Source organism: Brassica oleracea, chromosome C6 (assembly GCF_000695525.1).
Source record: "Brassica oleracea var. oleracea cultivar TO1000 chromosome C6, BOL, whole genome shotgun sequence".
NCBI classification, from domain to species: domain Eukaryota; kingdom Viridiplantae; phylum Streptophyta; class Magnoliopsida; order Brassicales; family Brassicaceae; genus Brassica; species Brassica oleracea.
The window spans coordinates 33,300,808-33,316,907 of NC_027753.1; the positions used below are offsets into that span (position 1 = coordinate 33,300,808).

The following is a 16,100-nucleotide window of genomic DNA, read 5'->3' on the forward strand; positions in this document are numbered from 1 at the left end:
TCTAGTATCCAAGTCACACGATCACCAATGTATGTAACACAATATATAAGAACTCTTCTTATTAATCTCTTGAGGAAACTCTCTCAAAACCTCAAGCTCTCAACTCACACAACTAGATCATCTCATGATCTCTCATATATATATATCTCTATATTTCCTAAACTCATTAGGACTTATTAATTATAAGTTTCCTAAACTCTTATAGATAAACCTAACACAAATAGGAAACTTATAACTTAAGCATTCTTCAAGCTTACCCAACAAATATGACACTACCTTTTCAACTCGGTCTCTTGAACTTTCATTACTGTTAAACAAAATGAAAATTAATGTTATCAATTCTCAAAATAGAATAATACTTAAACAATCTTAAAAACTAGATGAATATAAAATAATGCTAAAGAATTTAAGATCTCATAATGAAATTAATTTCATACCAAATTAAGGTTGAGTTCCAATCCCTTTTCTTCTGATATCTGAACATTTTGTGGCTTCATTCTGACCCTCCACAATGCAACAACTCTGGCTGTTTGAATTTTACAAAAATGGCTAAAGTAGTGATAAGCTCAATTCACTTAATGGCCCATACCAATTGGCAATAAGAGCCCAGCTTTTTAACATCAAATATTAATTTGAGACGACTAAAAGGGTGGTGGCTTCATAAAATGGAAAAAATGAGAACACGAATGGGCTAGTTCATGATCTATAATACAATACACTTTGATCCTCGATATTAAATCTTAATTTGGGCTACAGAAACATAATATGATTTTATGATTATTATTATTTAAATATTCAAAGGTACTCTATGTAATTAGCATTAGTATATAACAAAGGACTAAAAAGTATAGTCATTACTCGTTACAGGTATCCAAATTGAAAGTATTTATGAAAATGGATATGCTTATCAAGTGGAGGTGTGATACTGAGGGGACCAAAAAATCAAAGGCAATATACGCTGACAATATTCATTCATTAATTACAAAAAGAGAACCATTTTATTTACCTTTATTTAGCTTATCTTTCTAATAACAAGTGGTTGGTTGGTCCTTAACGAGTACACTTAACAGTTGCCGCGTCATACAGGGATAGGAATAAAGCAATAATACTATGTTTTATTATAATTTTAGAATATAAATAATTGTTAAATTTAATTTGTTTAATTTTGCCGAATAGCTAGATGGCATATTCGTAACCAAACGTAATTACGAATGGTAAAAAAAATTAGGAACGCCTTCCTTAAAGTAATTTTATGGCAACAAAGTTAAATAAACGCCCATATTTCTGTAAAATTGTCGTTTAAATATTTGGTTAACTATGAACTTATAATTCACATTCTGTGATTATTGTTTTTGGCATCCATGATGCGCAACAAAAGTGAAATATTGTTCTTGAAAACAGCGAACTCATAAAGTCGTATAAATAGATACATCGATCTGTTGGTTGTGGAATAGAATTTGAATATTTGAAAACTTCAGTCTCCGCCAAAAATTAAATCAAAGAAGATAAAGAACGCTCACTCGGATCGATCGAACAAGTAAAAAATGCAATTTAGTTATTAAAGTAAAAATGCAATTCAGTTATTAACGGTAGCCTCCAAATGTGGAGCGAGGTAAAAAAGAAGTTTTCTATCTCTGGTCTGTTCCCTCTCTAGAACCTTACACAGAGAAAAGAGAAAACTTTGGTTTATGGTTTACCGAAATTTTTTTTGGTTTAGTTTTCCCGTTCATCGGGTTGAACGGGATGTTTGATTCTGGAAAGAAGAAGCTTTGTTAGTTCTTTTTTGTCGGCTTATGTTTTCTGGGAGGCGGTGGCTCCTTCAGCACCGCCATCGCCGGCTTGGTCTTTGGGTGTAACCGATCTATGGATATGTGTTTTGATTGTTACTCTGCCTCTCGATCTGAGTCTTGTGTCGCATGCTGTTATCGACAAAGAAGGATCGATTGTAGGCGTTTTAAGATTTGGGGATTTCGTAGATCGGAGTGTGTGCGACGGTTCGATTTGTTTTGAGCCTTAGGGTGAAATCGATCGGTGTGGGTGTGGGTCTAAAATTGTCAAGGGTGTTTCCGGTGGTTTTGGATGAGATCTCGAGACTGTTCTCGATGAAGCTCTCCGTAGAAAAGCTTGGTGATGAAGACGGTTACGGTGTTTTTGCTACGGCGTCTTCCGGCGAAACTAGTGGCGTTCTTCATCTTCTCCGGCTAACCTTGACTTGTGGGGTTCCTATGGCGTGATCGGGTGACACGTGTCTTCGTGAGGCGGGCATCAACACGTGGGCGGGTAAGCATTTTTGCTTGACGCGTGTTTTGTTGGTGGCACCGCTCAGCTTACGGGCTTGGGCTGTAGACTTTGTTTCGTTTTGGTCCTTTATGTCGGGTTTTAGCATGTTTGTATGTTGGGTTTTTATGCTCTGTTGTAATTGGGTTTAAACTTTAATAAAATTAATAGATGAAAAAAAAAAAAAAGCCTCCAAATGTGGATCGCCAACGCTAAAATTAACACTCACGCAAACGATACAGAAATGCTTAATCATGGAACTATAAGTCTAACAAGCGTTTCCTACCATACACGTGCCTATATTAAAGCGGTAGTTTGACGATCTGGCGTGTGATCGAAGCAAGGCATTTCGCGTTTCAGGCGGTGACCTCTCTGATATTTTTGGTAAAGAACACGCAGAAAAGTTGAAATAAAAAGAGTATTATAATAATATATCGACAAGATCGCTTATACCGATGAGATTTCTCACGGGAGCAAGGGGACCGCTAACGTGGGTAGTGATAACAAAACTGAAATAATTATGTTAGAGAAAATATGCACTATAAATTAATAATTTGTACTTTTTTTGGGCTACAATTGTAGTGGTGGAACCTAAGGTTGATTGGAAGTGTCAAGATGGTGGGAACTATGGTTTCGTAATTTATTTTTGTTCATTCGTACCCAAGTTTTATAGTTTTAAATATTATTATATTCACATGCCAATAATATTTTGTTATAATTGATTGCCAAAAACTGCGGTCGTTTATGACTCGTATTTTTTTAGATGGAGTCGATGAATGGCACGTAGCTTATTGCCATTAAACAGATCTAGCCTCTCTTTTTGTCAGAACCAGTATAGATACTTTAGACATAAAGATAGATGTAAACTAGAAAACAAAACAAAAGGTATTTACATCTATAGTTAAATATTTTTATCTTTCACATATTTAGTTGTGCTAGAGCAATGTAAAAATTGATTTGTAAAAATTGCACACTAAATAGGCTAGTGCAATGTAAAAATTGATAAACTTCAAAAAAAAAAATGTAAAAATTGATTTGTAATTTACTATGCTCAAGTTTCAGAAAATGAATAATATTTATGGTCGTTCACATGACTAAATATTCTTTAACTTAAGCCAGCCAAAATACATTTACATCAAAATTATAAAAAGTTAATTTTGGAAACACACGAAATATATTGATCTCAATAATGTTTTCAAGTATTTCTCTTTTTGAAATTTTCTCTCATCTATAGAAAACCAATTTTTTAATTTCATTTGTCTTTGGTGTATTCAATTTAAAATTTGAGTTGATTTGATTTTTAATGAGGTTTTAGATGATTTTAAGGAATTGCAGAGAATAAAATGATTTTTGTTAAACCACTCTAGAATATCACCTAAAACCATAGGATTTGAGTTTTAATTTTTTTAATTAAGAAACTCCATCCAAACACTCTAAAGTCACTTGAAAACTTTAAAACTCCACAACTTAAAATATTTACAATAACATTAAATTTGTCATTTTGACACAAATCACCTGAAACTCTCAATTGAATACATCTCCTAATGAAGATCATTGCAAATATATGCATGCTTCTTATTTCTTCTATCTTTTCATCAATAAAAATTATTAAAAATGATTGTCGAATCGCCTAGCTAGAAAAATTGGATTAAGTGATTTTAGTATGATTCAAAAAAAATTCAGTCCGATTTAAATCAAACATTGTTTATATTTAATATAAATTGAATAATTTATGCTATGAATGTTAAGTGTGTTTCATATGTAGGACGAAGTGGCCATACTTTAGATTCCTACTCACAACTTTTTTCTTGTGAACAAAAATTTAATTTAATAAAAAGAAGAGAAGTGAGTTTCCAATTTATATAAATTTCACTAAAACACACCATATATTCTACATTACATATTTTAGTGTGGTTACAAGAATAGAACTTTTTATTACTTTCATTAGGTCAAACATTGTAAAATTAATATAAATATATTTTATCAATTAATATAATTTAGTAACATTTTTATTATAAAATATTTAAAAAATTATTAGTATTTCCTAGTATATTTATAACAAACTTGTTATTGTTATCATTCCAACATTATTACACACCGTTTATTTTATACAAATAATACTTACTTTGCATGATGTTTTTTTTTTCAAATAAGTCGTAGTTAAACCATCTTGCTTTGTCTAATTCATTTGTTCAATATTTCTTAATCAGTTGTTATCTTAGTATAAATATTTTTGAGTTTTAAATTGAACTTGGTTGTGAATTATCTTTTTGCAACCTATACATTTCGAAACCTATACACTATATGGTGAACAAAAATCTGCCAGTTCTTCAGTTTTCAGCTAATTTGCAATATATGTCTTATTTTTGTGTTAATTCGTGTTCGTAAACAAATGACGCGATCTTGAAATCGTTTTGAAACATTGTTAGAGAGAAGAACACACATCGAAAATATAAAAGAAATTTAAGTAATATATAAGGACTGGACCAATCCACTTACTGCCAATTGATTTTAAGTTGAAAGTCTAAGAAATTTAACATGGTATCAAAGTGGATCCATACCCTGACCCATTAATCGAGTCAGAAAAGTGGTCCGACCATCCCATTAGCTGATTGTTTATGGTTTATAGAAGGTTCAATTCCACCGAGATTGTTAGAAAATAAAGTATTATTTCGGAGATGATATGATGGATTCTGCAAAATTAATGGTTATATATACCGCTATCTCGAGAGAGGATGTTGGACATAAGTTCCCACATCGAAAATATGAAAAAGACTTAAATAATATATAATGAACTTGAGCTAATTCACTTACTGTCAATTGGTTTTAAGTTGGAATCCCTCTATTTTCAAAGTTCTTAATCTGCAAAGTGCAACCATTCAAAAACTAAAACAAATGGAAATGAAAAACTCCTAAACCGTACCGTACCGTACCTCGCTAATTTAATCAAACTCTGAACTAAAATCTCTATAGATATAGCAGATAATTATATTATTATTTTCCGAACACAATTATATTCTTTCTATTTTAACTAAGAGCACATCCCAAGTTTATATAAAAAAATATATTAAAATAAATAAATTATGTAATTTTTATGTTCAGCAGACCTAGGAGAGGGACCTAATCGCATATTTTGGGTTGTTATGTACTGAAATAAAAATAACTAGGTGATAATCTCTGCGCGGAATGAGTAGATTTAAAGAGATTATCACTTTTAATTAATATATATTATAAAGGTAGAAATCATAGAAATAAATATTGCATTTCTTTAAACTGAAGCACACAAAAAAATTTGTGGTATTAAAAGAAAAAAAATGGGCTTTAAGTGTAAATTAGGTTTTGTTGTAAAAAAATTAAGAACGGTGAAGTTTAGAAAAAAAACATTGTCTTTTTGTATTTAAAATTGATTTTGTTAATCATGGATCTTTTGTATTATAAATTCACCAACTAATTGATAATTTAAAAAAAATAAAATGGACCTTTCTAATTAGTAAAATAACACCAAAATTTTGTTTGGACCCATAGATCCATGGCAATTGCCAATGTGGCCATAGGTTAGAGCCGGAACTGTTAATAAGAGTAAGCAAATACTAATATAAATAAATTATGAAGTTGAGATAAAATGAAACATAAACAATAAAATAATAAAACTTTTCAGAAACAAAATATAAGAAAACAAAAATAAATTAAAAATTGATGGTTAAACAATGCCATAACGGTCGTGAATGCTAGAACGTAGTGGTAAAGATCGATGTTTTGAGAAGGAGAGAATGGTGAGGATATGTATATATAAGGCCTAGTATTTATATATGCAAGGCGCCTAGGTCTAGGGTATACTCGATATCATTAATTGCTACAATCAGATTTCGTATTCCAAATCGAAATCTGAATATATTACTTCCTTTGTTCCTTATCGTACACTATTTGATTGTTGTATTATAGGAAACTAATGTGGTGCTGGTCAATCAAATTAAATGTAAAAATCAATCAGTGACAATCACATTCCATTCTAAATTTGACGTGGTCTTTAATTTAAATTAACCAAATCAATGCCACTAAATCTATATACGGCTATTCAATGTACGTAGATACCATAACTAAACCAAAAAAAAAATCAAACCCTAGCAGCAAGAGAATGTAACAATTGACAAAATTAAGCGAACTTTGATTAAGATAATCTTAAACTTTTTTTTTTTTTTGTAACACAAGATAATCTTAAACTAGAAATAATAATAATAACACCCCCTCCCCATATGTTTTTGTGCATTTAGATCAACTGAAATTCCCCAAGAAAATAAAAGATTGAATAATATAGAGGTTTGGCGTTTACCAAAAAAAATATAGAGGTTACTGCAGGTCCCGTTTGGGAATGAAACAGAGGATCCTAGTTTTGGCAATTTCTTTGTTGGTTCACAATTGGATCCATTCTTTTTCTGCAAAACTTGATCAACACGCCATTGTTTTTTAGTCATTTCTTTTCTTTTTACCATGAGTGTAAGGAGTACGGTAGCCTTCTATGAAAGATATTCCCTCAGTCGCCTGTCACAGAGTAAGCCAAGTCCTCTACAAGTTACTGCAGAAGTTAAGAGGTGAAATCTCAGAGAGATTTCATTCATCATAGTCGCGTATAAATAAAAGGGGTTGCAGTTCAAAAAAATAAAAATAAATAAAAGGGGTAGACGACGACAAAAACTATACTTATTACTTGCTTGTCTAATCATTCACTCATTCATTCATTCATCAAACTGTAGCATAAAGAGTTTGGGATCAAAGAGACGGTTACAAAACAAGCTTAATTATCTACAAGAAAGTGGGTACTGATGTTTATAAGCAAAAGCAATGTCAAATTGTATTCCCCTAAAAGTCACAAGACATTTATTTTCTTTGTGTTATAAAATAAAAGTCAGCCGCTTATGTTGAAAATATAAAAGATGTGAGGTCCGCTGCAATATTTACACAGTGAATTTCGTTGTAACTCTCATCTCACACTTTTCTTCTCCTTCTGTAATAAACTCTATCTCTCTATATCAGTGTTATTTCTTTCTACGGGTATAAAATTTCGCCCTTATTTAAATTCCTGCGATACAATAAAATTCTGATTCTTTTCATAACACTTTGTCATTTTTTCCATTTTTAAAGCTTGTTTATGTTTTAAAATGGTGGTTAATAATGGTTGATCCTATAGAGTTATGAATTAATCACGGTATATTAAGTTATTTAAGCATCAGGATCCGTGGCGCAATGGTAGCGCGTCTGACTCCAGATCAGAAGGTTGCGTGTTCGATTCACGTCGGGTTCAAAACTCCCGAAAATTTGATCCTTAAATTTTTTCCTTCTTTACATAAACAGCCCCCACTGTTTTCTGGCTTTTCTTAATACGCCCTCAAATATATTTTTTTGTATCTGTGAGAACGTTATCTACGAAGACAATCTCAGCGTCCTCTGTCAGTGACGTATAAGCTTCATATAAGGAGTATACTAAGGCAGATATGAAGGAGCATGTGCAGATGCTGATGAAAACGATGGAGAAAGATGGAATTGTACCTAACAAGAGATTCTTCTTGGAAGCTCTTGAAGTTTTCAGGTCAAGACTACCTGGTTCGATCGAGCAAGAATGAACTCAACTGGATCGAGCAGGACACGAGAAAGTAACTAAAGATTTAACTGTTTTTGTAGGTATTAGTGTTAGTCTCTTATGTATGTTTAGTCATTGTAAAGAGTAAAATGTAATGCTGGATATATTTTTAATATTTTTTTCATTATCCTTTATGTAAAAGAAAAAATAACAAATCTAAATATATTTTTAGACTGATTAATTCATTAGTCAACAGAAAGTTGAGTTTTTCTTCTTCTTGGGAATCAAATGTAATTAGTATAGAGTTTTTTTGGATAATTAATCATTTTCAGTATTATTTTTTTAAAAATGATTCTAAGACCATCTTTAATCCACTTTTATATTTCTCTTTACATTTTCTTTTAAAATATAAAAACTCTATTAGAGACATGGGTTTGCTCCAATATATGCTTTTATAATATAATTTCTCTATTTTTAGGAGAAAATATTGAGAAATATTTTAGGAGAATATAGTGAGAAATATTATTTTATCTCTAAAAGTAGAGGCAAAACAACATATCTATGTATCTTAATCTATAAATAGATGAATTGTATTATAGATGCATACAATGGAGAAGAAAATATAGAAATGTGCATCGAATATGTTCTAAAGGTAAATAATCTTTTTCAGAAAGGGTATTCAACGTTTATACCTTTTTCTAAAGGTAAATAATCTTTTTTCTTAAGGTAAATATCATAGAAAAGGTAAGGTATTCAACGTTTTCAGTAATTTGACTCATTTAATTTTCTATTTATTGGAAAGGTCAAACATTGTTCAAATTCAATGTAAAGCTACTAGTGGCAGGGGGATAATAGCAAGTTGTTATAAGTGTAGCATATTACGTATACAGATAACTTTTGATTCTGGTTCAGAATAAGTTCTAACGTTTGTGTATAAATACCTCGTAAGTTGTATGGTTCTTGATATAAAAAAAAGGTTCCTTTCATCTTTAATTACTCTCTATGTAAACGAACCTAAGATCATCAATTTTTTTGTGTCATCTGTGTTTGATCTTTTTTTTTATTCTTCATCAGTGGTAGCAATGTGGTTCTTTCGAGCAGGGACGATCGCTATTCTCATAATCGCGTTTCTGCAAAATGCTGCGGCTAAGAAAAGACCACACAGTATTGTAAAGTATCATGGTGCAGTCGCAACAGACGATGGACGGTGTTCTAGAATAGGAATGAAAGTTCTTCGTCAAGGAGGAAACGCTATTGATGCTTCTGTTGCCGCTGCTTTTTGTTTGGGCGTTGTGAGTCCAGCGTCTAGCGGTATAGGCGGTGGATCGTTTATAGTGGTTAAGATGGCTGGTGGCAAGGAAGTAGCTTATGATTCTAGAGAAACTGCTCCTCTCCGTGCCACTGAGGTAATGTTGTTTTAGTAATGTGCGTTTTGAAATAAACATTTCTTCATTAACATTTTTGAATCACATACGATATATGTTTTTGCTCTTGGTATTGAACATTTATGTGGGTAAGAGCATTTTTGTGCGCTTTTATAATTGTTGAACGCGAGCGTTTTTTAATATATTTTCTTCTTATTAAGAATTTTGAGCACGATCTTAAATCTTCGTAACGTTTTTATGCTATTCAACAAGTGTTTTTATTTTATTTCTTGATATGTGTCATAGACATCTTGTTTTTCTATCTTGATATTGAACATGAACTAGTGTCTCTGATCAAAAATGCGTTTTGAATTTAAGTTATATAGCGTTTGACGTTTGATGCAAAGACATTTCTTGGTTGTATTTTTTCTTGATGTAGAATATGTATGGAGGCAATCTTGATCTAAAAAAGAGAGGAGCCTTATCAGTAGGAGTTCCCGGGGAAGTTGCTGGTCTATTCACAGCTTGGAAACAACATGGAAAGCTACCGTGGAAGCGGTTAGTTAGTCCAGCAAAGAAACTCGCAGCTAGAGGTTTCAAGATTTCAAAGTATCTCTATATGCAAATGAACACAACCAGGGACCATATCCTAGCAGACAAAGGTCTCTCTAAACTATTTGTTTCAAATGGTGAGCTTAAGAAACCAGGAACACTTTGCCGAAACCCAAAACTGGCTTTAACTTTGAGGCAAATTGCAAAGTATGGTCCAAAAGCGTTTTATAATGGCACGGTTGGTGTTAACCTTGTGAGAGATATCCTCAAATCAGGAGGGATAATAACTTTGAAAGATCTACAAAGTTATAGAGTTAATGTCAAAGAACCATTATCTAATGATATTCTTGGATACCGTTTACTCGGGATGCCTCCTCCTTCATCCGGTGGTGCTGCAATGGTCCTTGTAAGTTCAGTTTTGTGGAAAATTCACATTTTATCAAATTCAAGTTTACTAAAAATTTTAATACGGAGTTTCTTCTGTTGCAGATTTTGAACATTCTTTCTCAATATGGGGTTCCATCAGGTGTATCGGGCTCTCTCGGTGTTCATCGTTTAGTCGAGGCTCTGAAACATGCTTTTGCAATTAGAATGAACATTGGAGATCCAGATTTTGTTGACGTTAGTAAAGTCGTTTCGAATATGTTGTCTCCAAAGTTTGCACAAGACTTGAAGAGGAAGATAAACGACAAGAAAACCTTTGACCCAAAATATTATGGTGGCAGGTTAGTTTTTCTTTTTTTTAATTTATAACAAATCATGCAGATTCTTTTTTTTTTTTTAATTTTTGATTTATTAATCTTCTTTAATTTTTAGGTGGAATCAGATCAAAGATCATGGAACAAGCCACTTATCGATAATAGATCATGAGAGGAATTGTGTTTCGATGACTAGTACAATAAATGCTTTCTTTGGGGCACTGATGCTGTCTCCTAGCACGGGAATCGTTCTGAACAACGAAATGGACGATTTCTCGATCCCGTTGAAGTCCTTCAATGACTCAGATAAGCCGCCACCAGCACCTGCTAACTTCATCCGTCCCGGGAAACGACCTTTGTCATCCATGACTCCCACCATTGTACTCAAGGTTTGAAGCAAAAAAGAATAACTTGTGATACACGGTACACTTACTTATGTACTACTCTAAGCTACAGATTTTTTTATGTGTTGGTTTACGTAGGACGGTAAAGTTAAAGCAGCAGTGGGTGCAAGCGGAGGAATGTATATCATCGCCGGAACAACGGAAGTTTTCTTGAATCATTTTTTACTCAACATGGATCCTCTTTCTTCTGTCGTGGCTCCAAGAATTTACCATCAGGTTTTTGTTTCTACAGTAACTTTCTTGTTATTTGGTCCATAACTAAAACTTGATTCATGTATTGTCATTTCCAGTTGATACCAAACAGTGTTAAGTATGAGAACTGGACGACGGCTTACAATGATCATTTCGAGATACCTAAACGGACAAGACATGTGTTGGAGAAGAAAGGACATGTCCTAACGCCGTTCGCAGGAGGGACAATTTCTCAGTTCATAGTTCAAGAATCCGATGGGAAGCTTGTGGCTGTGAGTGATCCAAGAAAAGGAGGGTTCCCTTCAGGATATTGAGATCGGATTTGATTTTTTCTCCTTGTGTATTATTGAATCGAAATGAATTATTGACATTTTTCTTCCAGAAATATTAATCCAGAGCTTTATTTTATGGCAAATCTCATAAAAATTAAACAAAAAAAGGTCACCTAAAAAACCCTAAAAATAATTTTTATGACCTAAATAGTTCAAAAATACTGAAATATTTTTTATTAAATAACAATAAGAAATAATAAATTTGACATAAATATTTTTTAAAATATGATTATTTTGATTTTTACACGATAAATCTTAAATTATAAACTCTAAACTCTAATCACCAAATCCTATACTCACCCCTCCCAAAAAAAATCATAATTCTAGATTAATTAATCATAGGGATATATGTGTTTTTAAACTCTTTAATAAAAACTATTTAAATCATTTTTTTTATTTTATGAGAAATTCTCTAGGATAACTTTTTTAAGTTTTTGTCACAAAAATATACCTCATTAAAGAAAATGACCAAAATAAGTTTTACTAAAGAGTAAAAATGTATTTTTACCCAGAGTTAACTAATCTAGACTTAGTGTTTAGAGCTAAGGGGTGGGTTTTGGGAATAGAGTTTCAAATTAAAAAAAAAATTGAAAATTTCAAAATAAAAATAGCTATTTTTGTCATTTTCTTTCTTAAGTGATATTTTTGTGACAAAACTTAAAAAGGGTTATTTGAGAGAATTGCCCTTATTTTATTCATTCACTAGGTGATAATCCGCGCCCTGCGCGGAGTGAATAGATTTAAAGAGATTATCTCTTTTAATTAATATATATTATAAAAGTAGAAATCATAGAAAGAAATATTGCATTTCTTTAAACTGAAGCACACCAAAATTTTGTGGTATTAAAAGAAAAAAAATGGGCTTTAACTGTAAATTAGGTTTTGTTGTAAAAAAGTTAAGCACCATGAAGTTTTGGAAAAATATATTGTCTTTTTGTATTTAAAATTGGTTTTGTTAATCATGGATCTTTTTTATTATAAGTTCACCAACTAATTGATAATTTAAAAAATTAAAATGGACCTTTTTAATTAGTAAAATAACAACAAAATTTTATTTGGACCCATAGACCCATGGCAATTGCCAATGTGGCCATAGGTTAGAGCCGGAACTGTTAATAAGAGTAAGCAAATACTAATATAAATAAATTATGAAGTAGAGATAAAATGAAACATAAACAATAAAATAATAAAAATCTTCAGAAACAAAATATAAGAAAACAAAAATAAATTAAAAATTGATGGTTAAACAATGCCATAACGGTCGTGAATGCTAGAACGTAGTGGTAAAGATCGATGTTTTGAGAAGGAGAGAATGGTGAGGATATGTATATATAAGGCCTAGTATTTATATATGCAAGGCGCCTAGGTCTAGGGTATACTCGATATCATTAATTGCTACAATCAGATTTCGTATTCCAAATCGAAATCTGAATATATTACTTCCTTTGTTCCTTATCGTACACTATTTGATTGTTGTATTATAGGAAACTAATGTGGTGCTGGTCAATCAAATTAAATGTAAAAATCAATCAGTGACAATCACATTCCATTCTAAATTTGACGTGGTCTTTAATTTAAATTAACCAAATCAATGCCACTAAATCTATATACGGCTAGTCAATGTACGTAGATACCATAACTATACCAAAAAAAGTGTACGTATATATCTATAAGATTTTGCGATTATGTAATAATTCTTGAACATTGCGATTGTGATTGGTATATTTATCTATTACGGAGAAGAGTTGCAACAACATATATATAAGTAGATATGTAGATACATACGTACACAATGGATTTTATGTAGTCTAACTGTATAGAAATGCATTAATATTTAAGTCATGCTATATAACGAATTGCTATATAAAGATGCGTAGCAAGTTGGCTTAAGTCAGGCTATATAACGAATTGCCATATTGAAATCGATCATTAGGAAGAGTCTCAGGTTATGGCAATAAATCTCTACATATTTAAAGATGCAAGTGTTTTTAATTGAAGCGTAGCAAGGAGGGCGCAGCTTAATTTTTTTTGTGAGGCAATAAGCTTATAGTATATACCCTCTTTTTAATGTAATGAGCAATGACAAATTTTGTAATTAGTCTAGTTAAAAAAGAGTTTTTGAATATATGAGGTGAGAGAGTTTTTGGTGCTGACATGTAGGAAATTGCACACATGTAATAAACATATAAAGTAAAGGTTATTTATATATAATGTTCCTCAGATAATAAAAAAGGATATGGATGGAGGAAAATAAAAATAATATTAATTGTTTGAAATGGATATCATAAGGGTTGCATGGCCCTATAAAAAGAACAAGGGACATCTCCATGCCCCGTCTCTTTTCTCTCGTCTAACAACACTACCCACACGCCTTTCATCATCCTTTCGCTACTCCCATCTTCTTCTTCTTTTAATCTTCTTATCGCCATAGCTCTAGCTTGCAATAGAAGCTGTACAGTTAACCTTAAGGTATCCTTCTCCCTCTCTCTCTCGCTCTGCTTCACTCTTGCATAGATTTTACTATTTTTATATATAGATCGACGATTTGATTTGTAGATCCTGTTTTGTTCTATGAAAATTGACGGATCTGTTCTTGGAACTCCAATTTGATTTCTCCTTCGTTTTGTTTTGTCTCAGATTCATAAACTAATTTGAATTTCTGTGAACAGGTTTTATTAGTTTTTTTGGTTTGTTGGAAAGAAAGAAAGGAACGATGAACCACTGGGCGGTCCAGCCAAACGCTTTCGGTGATCAGAGTGTTGTTGTCTGCCCAAAACCACGTCGGATTGCTCTCCGTAACCCTTCCCTCTACCACCATCCCGCTCGTTCTCTCCGTTGTTACTTCAGGTTTGAAACATTTCTTTCTCATCTTGATGATTCGTTTTTGTGAGTTAGTTTTGATTCTTTATATTGTTTGTTTGCAGTCATCAACAAGTGGAGGTGTGTGAATCCGAGGCAGAGACTGATATCTTAGATATCATACTCACAAAGGTATCATATAATTTATCTTAATTGCCTCTTCATAATTATTTATTTAGTTGTGTTATTGGTTGGTGAAATTTGGTTTATCAAAATTGGTTACGTCTTGGTAGATCTCTCAATCAACAAACCAAACAAATCAGTAGAAAGTCGGTTTCTCCGTATTATTTTTATGTTCATATTTTAAAGTGGACACAATAAATAATACAAAATCGAGCGTATAATCGTGATTATTAAAAAACATGTGAACTTTCTTGTCTTTGAGACTTGTCGAAACCTTTATTAAAAAAAAACCAGAAAAATTTAAAATTAATAAGACGTCTCGTGTTAAATCCTTACAGCACATTAGTGGGCCAGTTTCTGACTTTTTTTTAAAAAATATGTCTCTTCTTGAAACCATGTAGCCACATGATTTTGTGAATCAATCACTCACTCACGCGTTATCATATCTGTAAAACAATTTTGTATTTTATTAAATATATACGAATCAATAACTAATGATGTTGTGGTGGTGATCACAGGATGGTTATGGTACGGAACAAGTTCAGGCTCAGGTATTAGACTCGCCGTCCCCGTTTTTATGTGGGTCGCCGCCGAGCAGAGTCGCTAACCCTTTAACCCAGGATGCTCGTTTCAGAGATGAACTCTCACTGGTCTCTTCATCGATCTCGACTCCGCTAGGCCAACCTCAGTCCTCCTCAGGTAGGAAAGGAGGATGTGTTAGAGGCAGTTTTGGTAGCAGCCCAGCGGTTAGGATTGAAGGGTTCGATTGCCTCGACAGGGACAGTAGAAACTGCAGCATCCCTGCCTTGGCATGAGAACCCAACGTCGGAAACCACCAACCACATACTCTGTTGAATTAGCTCACAAAAACCAATTAGTGCGTCGTACATAATGAGTTAAGTATATGGAGAATTTGTGGAAATCTTTGAGGGAAGTTGAGAGAGAGATAGATCCCTTTGGAGTTTTTCTAAAGAGTGTGTAAATAGGAGAAATTTTCTTGGCTAAGTTTGTAGTAATGGTCATTTTGTAAAAAGAGTATTAAGGCAGAAAATCAGTTGTTGAGGAGAGAACAAACAGATTATTAGGTTTTGGATCAATATTGATATTTGGAAAGGTCAGGTTATTCTGTAAAAAGAGAGATGGAGACATGAAAGAAGTCTTCTTCAGTTTTTCTTTTGGTTTTGAGTCTGTTTAGGATATGAGAAAAAGAATTTGTACAAAAGGAAAGAAATTCAAATGATACAATGTTTCACTTTGAAATCAAATAATATTAACTCATAATCTGACACTTTTTTTTTCCGGCTAAAAGACAGTTCTTATATTTTTTATTTAAGAGACGGTTCTTAACTTTTCTTAGTTAAAATCTAAGAAAAATTAAGAACCGTCTCTTAACCAAAATTAAGAATCCCAGTTAACTGAGGTTAATCATGGTCTAAGAGTATCTCCAACCCCACTGTAAAAAAAACTGCAAAATGGAGTGAAAAATACAGTCATGAACAAACAAAAAAGGCATTACTGCATATATAGAATAATGTCTTTTTTGTTTGTTCATGACTGTATTTTCCACTCCATTTTGCAATTTTTTTTGCAGTGGGGTTGGAGATGTTCTAAGGTGCTAGGTTAAGTTCAAAATATCTCTATCTTTTTTAAAAGTAAAAACAGTTAATAAAAAGAAAGTAAAAACAGTAAATTATCATTACTTTTTAACGGTTTTCTTAGAAAGA

The 16,100-nt window shown here is 32.3% G+C and overlaps 2 protein-coding genes and 1 non-coding gene across 3 annotated transcripts; all 3 read left to right on the plus strand.

Moving 5' to 3' along the window:
• Positions 1 to 7,504: 7,504 nt before the first annotated feature.
• On the plus strand, positions 7,505 to 7,576 carry TRNAW-CCA. Its single transcript has one exon. It is a non-coding gene; the product is annotated as a tRNA-Trp (tRNA).
• Positions 7,577 to 8,894: 1,318 nt separating this feature from the next.
• Positions 8,895 to 11,376, plus strand: LOC106299466 (gamma-glutamyltranspeptidase 1-like). Its single transcript, XM_013735557.1, has 6 exons — positions 8,895 to 9,258; positions 9,656 to 10,174; positions 10,258 to 10,493; positions 10,585 to 10,855; positions 10,949 to 11,086; positions 11,161 to 11,376. The coding sequence occupies exons 1-6, from the start codon at positions 8,935 to 8,937 to the stop codon at positions 11,374 to 11,376; spliced, it is 1,704 nt and encodes a 567-aa protein (XP_013591011.1). The 5' UTR covers positions 8,895 to 8,934.
• A 2,336-nt stretch (positions 11,377 to 13,712) lies between these two features.
• Positions 13,713 to 15,548, plus strand: LOC106296584. The gene is made up of 4 exons (XM_013732746.1): positions 13,713 to 13,863; positions 14,064 to 14,241; positions 14,319 to 14,385; positions 14,895 to 15,548. The coding sequence occupies exons 2-4, from the start codon at positions 14,108 to 14,110 to the stop codon at positions 15,189 to 15,191; spliced, it is 498 nt and encodes a 165-aa protein (XP_013588200.1). The 5' UTR covers positions 13,713 to 13,863; positions 14,064 to 14,107; the 3' UTR covers positions 15,192 to 15,548.
• Positions 15,549 to 16,100: the final 552 nt, after the last annotated feature.

What these genes read in the sequence shown, in the direction of transcription:
- LOC106299466 (XM_013735557.1), top strand. Translation starts at nt 8,935, where the DNA reads ATGTGGTTCTTTCGAGCAGGGACGATCGCTATTCTCATAATCGCGTTT. An exon ending in CTCCTCTCCGTGCCACTGAG is followed by an intron (nt 9,259 to 9,655) that starts GTAATGTTGTTT and finishes TTCTTGATGTAG; the next exon opens with AATATGTATGGAGGCAATCT. An exon ending in CTCCAAGAATTTACCATCAG is followed by an intron (nt 11,087 to 11,160) that starts GTTTTTGTTTCT and finishes TGTCATTTCCAG; the next exon opens with TTGATACCAAACAGTGTTAA.
- LOC106296584 (XM_013732746.1), top strand. Translation starts at nt 14,108, where the DNA reads ATGAACCACTGGGCGGTCCAGCCAAACGCTTTCGGTGATCAGAGTGTT. An exon ending in TCTCTCCGTTGTTACTTCAG is followed by an intron (nt 14,242 to 14,318) that starts GTTTGAAACATT and finishes GTTTGTTTGCAG; the next exon opens with TCATCAACAAGTGGAGGTGT. An exon ending in TAGATATCATACTCACAAAG is followed by an intron (nt 14,386 to 14,894) that starts GTATCATATAAT and finishes TGGTGATCACAG; the next exon opens with GATGGTTATGGTACGGAACA.